This window comes from Rhincodon typus, chromosome 30 (assembly GCF_021869965.1).
Source record: "Rhincodon typus isolate 14 chromosome 30, sRhiTyp1.1, whole genome shotgun sequence".
Classification (NCBI taxonomy): domain Eukaryota; kingdom Metazoa; phylum Chordata; class Chondrichthyes; order Orectolobiformes; family Rhincodontidae; genus Rhincodon; species Rhincodon typus.
In genome coordinates, this window is record NC_063361.1 from 22,666,860 (window position 1) to 22,673,227 (window position 6,368).

General features: G+C 37.1%; 1 protein-coding gene across 1 annotated transcript in view; it reads right to left on the reverse strand.

The window, feature by feature from the left end:
* LOC109910737 (G protein-activated inward rectifier potassium channel 1-like) overlaps positions 1-6,368 on the reverse strand; it is a 76,436-nt gene that overhangs the window by 33,140 nt on the left and 36,928 nt on the right. Inside the window, exon 2 of the mRNA XM_048614591.1 lies at positions 2,737-2,953. Coding sequence (XP_048470548.1) covers positions 2,737-2,953 — 217 coding nt within the window. The remainder of the gene's footprint in view (positions 1-2,736; positions 2,954-6,368) is intronic.

Genomic DNA, 6,368 nt, shown 5'->3' on the forward strand with positions numbered 1-6,368 from the left:
TTTGTGCCTATCTCAGGTCAGAAAAATTAATTGCAACAGAACTTTGATGCATGTAACTTTTCCCAGTTCGTTCACTGCAAGTTTGCATGACCATTGGTATTTTATATTAATTAGTAAATGAAGAAGCTAGCTTGCTTGAGCATGAACTCATGTCATTGCTTTGAATTGGAATCTTTTCCAAAGCATTTGAGTGACATAAAAGTCAGGTGCAATTAGTGTGCTCTATTTTTCAAAGCTCTACTTGTACTGTATTTTACATGGCTCTCATTTTACATTTTTACATTCATTCTTAGGAAGAAGGATGACAGTCCCTAATATATTCTATATATGTAGGCAGTTTAGCTCCTTAAATGAGCTCCTATTTTAGTTTTCAGAGATCTGAAATGTAAAAGGCCAGGGTCTGATCTTACAACCCGTTCAAAACACACCCACTTCAAGAATTAAAATGAGGCCCAGGCTAAGATGTCAACCAATCAATTGCAAATTGAGGGTTGTCTGTTCTTATGCAAATCTGGGTAGCAATTATTTATTAGAGAATAAAATAGTTACAGTAAATGTGAGCAGTAATTACAGCCAGTACTGTACCTGATGAAATGGAGAAGAGCAGTGGTGAATTACTTTACTCCAAGTTGTTATTTTGTTACGTGGGCTTATTCTTGTGAACTAGCTAGACAGGAGCAAAAAGAAAAAGCTCCTGTTGTTCAGCAGAGAAACCTCATTTCTTTATAAATCAAGACTTCGCTCTCAGGAACATCTCACTAGTATACTTCCTGTGAGATGCACACAGTCATTTTGTGGCTAGAGGACCTGGTAATACTAATATCAGCAGCAGAGCTTAAATTGGCTGCAGGACAAAACACTCTGGTCGAAAGCAGCAGAAAACTACTTGTAAAATTAAGCAACAAAATACAAAATCCAACTTGATACAATCCTACACATACTAGCACAACATTATTCTGGTTATAATCGAGGGAATTCAACTCCACTCATTTAACACCTCTCCGTAGGTTACATCAAATATTTTTATTTCTTTTTAGCAATCAGCTACCACACTTCAATTAAAACTTGTAGTTAACTAGTTCATTATGAATGAGTCAATTATGAGGTTTTCTTGAAGGAAGGAAAGAGGAATTTTATTACCCATTAACCTGGAGGAAAAAAAAAATAAGACACAGCTTCAAACATACACAAACTCAGTTAATATGTTAAAAAGGAGTGTGTCTGGTTCAAATAGGAAGAATACTGGCTATGCAGTTTAAATGCCCCTTAGTCGTTTAAAATATTTTAACTTGAAACCATAGGTATTTAATTATTGATTTAGATCTCAGGAGTTGCAGAAGTTGTGGGTATCTTTCAATTCTCAGTGAATCATTGTTTCCCCAATTTGCTTGTTAATGAGGTGTTGTATTCGAAGAGCTTGAAAGAAACACGGAGACAGACATGAAGTTCATCTTGTTACACATTTATTTGCCTTCTCTCTGCTCTGTTGCTCAAAAACAACTATTGAAATATGAAATATAAATTTGTTTATTTACTTCAAAGTCTGATTCCATTGTCAAGGGAGCTATTTATCTCCCAGGTTTTAAAATACCATAGAAGTATGAACTAAAATAGGAGATATAAATGTCTTGATGCTGACTGAATGGCTTGGTTTTGACGTCATTACATAAACCTGTAATTTCAGTGCAGACAGATATATTTATTCCACATTAGTCCCCAGAACTTGCCTCATCTGTGATCAGGTGATGATAACACCATTTTAGGACAGCATTTGTGCTTTTCCTGCGATGATTTAAGTCAATTAAAAGGTCTTGGTTATAACAATCAAATGGTGGAAGTTAAAATTTCATAGTCCATATTTACCACTATTGAAACATAGTTTTAAAAGTACCTGTTTGATTGTAAATTTATTTGGGACATCCTGAGATAGGCATTGTATAAGTGTAAGTCTTTCTTTCTTCTCTCTGTCTGAAGCAATAATTCTAACGGTATTTTTGGTGTAACTTGTGAAAATATCAAGGGGCATTCAGTTTGCCGTAATGACATTACTGTAAAAGGAATTACAGAGGTCAATATATTTTTTTATAAAATTGTCAGAATGAAAACAATGGTGAGATATGTCCTTGAGTCACTGGATTCCCTTGTGGTGATGTTTCTCCATCCCACAACAGGTTGAGGTCTGGAATTCCTGAACATTGACACAGTAGCAATTTCTCTATGAGCATTTACTAAGATGTTATCAGAAGATTCCAGTCCAAAAAGGAAAGTTAAAATATTTGCTACAAATATACTAAGCATACAATTACTTATCATCATCTCCAGGCTTTGGGTAACTCGAACTGATGGAGTCTTTACTAACACAACTCTATGCTACTTCATTAAATTGCACCAGAGCAGTAGAAAACCCCCGTTCATCTCAAAAATTCTTAGTTAAAGTAAACTTAGTTAAGCACTTCCAAGAGGTTAGGAGTGGCAAAGAACAAGATCATTAGTGTGCTTCTTTCAAAATATTGCAGTAGCAAAAGCACTACATAATCTTCTCCATCAAACAGCACAAAAGAGCAAAGTTAAACAGCTTCCAAAATGGAAGGGAGCAAGGGAGAAATAGCCTGTACTGGGATAGATATCATCTTGTAAACTTTTAGGGAGTTTGTTAAAAAATAACTGTCTGCATTATTTGAAAGGTAAAGAAGAAATGAAACAGTTCAATGCTGCACAGATGTACAACAGACTCACCGGTAGTCTCAACAATTCCCTCCAGAATCACCACAATTTCAAACTGGTCACTTCTCAGGGATCGTTGAGACAGGTCAAAGAAAGGACTTTTAGGATTTATTTCATGACAGATAGTCAGAGGTGACACCAGAAACAGTTGGTCCGCACCAGTCCCAAATCCCACATCCAACTCACACTGATCCAAGGGCAGGAATTCTCCTTCTGGGGTCTGCCTGGACTGAAGAAGAGAGATAAAGAAGATAAAATTAGGTTTAGAGCTAGTTCTTTTTCTTGTTCCTGTTTGCTCATTAAGCATTTTCCTAAGTCTTCATAATTTACATTAAGCATATGTAATTCTCACATATATTCAAATCTGTGGACTATTAACTCCCTCTAAAAGTAAAATATTTATTTATATATCTTAGAATCCAAAGTTGCTCATGTCCCCACAATCAATAACAATCACAGAAAATGTTGCAGTGATCTATTTATCATAGCGCAAGAACAGAAAATAAAAGAATAGGAGATTAAAAGAAAATATGTATGCTAACAGCAATGAATAGATTGAATTCTATAATTCTATCATTTTCAACTACACTTCATGCAATGTATTTAATGGCAGCCTCAAATAAAAGTTGAAGCAACACAGCAGAGATGGATGTCATATCGCTATGATAAACCATTCAACACATCACTCACAAATGCACTTCTCCAAAGCCATTTGCAGTTACATGTTACCCATTTGCCTCATATATTACACAAAGCAAAGGAAATTGTAATTCATTAACAGAACAGTGTATTAATTATAGTCAGTCCCACTTTCATCAGTCACTGCGTATGCAATTCATCCATTATCTCTAAAATGTTCAGTTATTTCTCTGATGCACATGTGAGTTCTTATTATCAATTTGTAAGGAGTTACGCATTCCTAAGGTGATGTTCATTCCCTGAGGAGTGTTTTTCCCATGGTGAGTGTCTAAACAAAGTAAATTATTTGGCTATAATATTCAATGTTTCAACTGGTTGACTTTTCCACATCATGTTGAGCTGTTGTTGTTAGTTTTTTTTATTTGAGTGTGTAGTGTTGGGCTTAAAAATGATATCTTCAAACCAGATCATTAAGGATTAATCATTAAGGGTTAATTGATCATGAGAATGAGCAATTGAAGCAAAGTGGAAAAATACATGAAAATTGGTTTGATGCCTGTTTTGGCTAAGAGGTAACTGCATAACTATGATTATCTATGGGCAACATTTTTTTTATGGAGCCACCGGGAAATCTTTCAATTTGTTTTCTGCACAATTGAATGTCTGGAAATGTACTGAAAGTAGTATGAAATGGTGATTCAGCAAGTAATCTTAGATTCAGGATAGTATTAATATCAGGGACTTGTCCCCACTCATTGGATTTTTCACCATCTGGTTAGGGATCGTGAAACCAGTGCCATGGAATCTGAGATAGAACTCCGAGTGCCACTGTCACTAAAGTTTCTGATGGATAGAAGGCAGTGTGAGACTCACTTGTTTATATTTAGATGTGAATTATGTAGTTTAAGCTAATAGATTCACTCACTGATTTGCATATGTCTCTAATATATAAAAGTAGTTTAGGCTAATAAATTTGTTTTGAAGTGCATGTATCTTCTTGTCTTCAGTTTGATCAGAGCATAAAGAACCCATTAGGTACTTTCAGCCTAACAATACACTTGGGTACTACGGGCATGGTCTGAGGAAAATGTTCAAGAAGGAGGATATTATGCTGGGGAAACATTCCATATCCCAGACTTATCCTGTAAACGATGGGTTCGGTGAGCAAGCAAGCTGGTTGGCTGGATTGGGGTCCCCATGACTTTTGGGGGGATTTGGAGCAAAATCGCACATGACTACTCCATGCCAAGAAGGACTGTCTGGGGGAAGTAGATTTTCCAAAGCAAAGCAAGAGTGGTGCCCAAAAGGGTGGATTCTGCTGACCAGCCTCTATATGTTGCCTCAGGAGGTGCAAGATTCAAAGGAGGTGAACAGTACATTGACTGCCTGCGCTGCCTGCAGAACAGCAGAAGGCTGTGCTGGCAGAGGGGGGGGGGTCACATTGGCCACCGTCCAGCATAACAACAGGGTGAAACCTGGAAAGTGAATCCAATAAAAGTGCACTCTTTATTATCTTCAGCTGATAGAGAGAGACAGAGCGAGAGAGAGAGAGAGAGAAAGAGAGAGAGAGAGAGGTAGAGAGAGAAATATCTACAATGACCCACCTTGATACTACAGGTATACTCCAGGTGTTGAGTGAATTCATTTAGCCATTCCATTGGTCCAGTGAGTCAAAGGGTGGTAGACAGTGAATTAGTTGTGTGAAGCTACAGGGCATAGTCATGATCTTTTGGACTGTTGAAAGTTAGCTTGGCACAGAAGCTACAAGCCCTGAGAGATGGACTTCTGAGAGAGGCCGTCCTCGGGCAGGACTTGATGAGAAAAAGCTGAGCTAATGTGACCGATAGTTGAATAAAAGGTAATCACATAGGAAATCAAAACACCAACATAATGTTGTGACGGTGTACTCAAGCTGCTGGTTCTGGAATGTAAATCATTGGATGGAAAGCTATCTAGACATCTCACTCTCACTATGGTTAAAGGAAGAAAATGTTCTCAAAGTTGTAGGAGAAGGAGGAAGAGACCAGCTTTTGTGTTTGATTGAGGTAATAAATCATTTCTGTCTGGATGTGAATTCATTCAGTGTCCATAGTCTCTGAACTGTTAATTCTTTGTGATGTGTTTATTTGTGTTTTCGTTCGTTGACTGCCAAGATCCTGTCTTGTGTCATTTGCATGTTTCTCTTCCTGGATTTGAAATCTGGGGAGGCTTTAAGTTGATTTCCCTTTAAGGAACTAACAATGGTTGTGTAAAAGAAAACCCTGTTATGGAGTGTTTCTGTGGAATTAGTTTCTTAAGGACTTGGTAAGAAAAGGTACCTCTTGAAATTGGTTGCAGTTACATGATACCAATTAAAGACAGAAAATTAGATGGTATAACTTATTTCCGTTTTTCTCAAAACAGGGTGCTCTGTGTGTTGCATTTGTTTAAGGAAAGTCAATTGGTAAATTTCAAAGGCTTCGTGATTGAATTCTTACTCTTGGAATTTCATTTTCTGGCCGGAATGAACTTCCAAATATCGTTGTAATATATGAGTGAATCCTTAATTCCGGATATGATTTGTTCATCTTGAATGTTTTTTGGTGTGAATTGGTGCTCTGAAAAAAATAGGGAAAGTTGGAAATTTGGAAAGGTAATTCCCTCTTCTAAAGTCTGAGAAAACCGATGTCAAAGAATTTGCAGAAGGTCAAAACTAACAGAGGAGGTAGACTTTTGCTTTGTTCAGAAAGGAATAATAACACATGGCCGTCATCTCTGTCCAGGAGGAGGATGGGGTGTAGGTGTTGATGTTATTACCTCCAAAAGCCTTCACCCAATGCCTTCGGATCAGCGGTAAACCATCTGAATCTGTTCAGAGAAGTTATATATTCAATGTATAAAATTTTTATCAAACATGTACTTGGACGAGTTAACCCATTCTGCTTGAGTCAGGATCGATGGATACTGTTTTTTTTCCCTCAAGATAACAGCAGATAAAGAAGGTTTCTTCCCAGCAGCTTTGAATT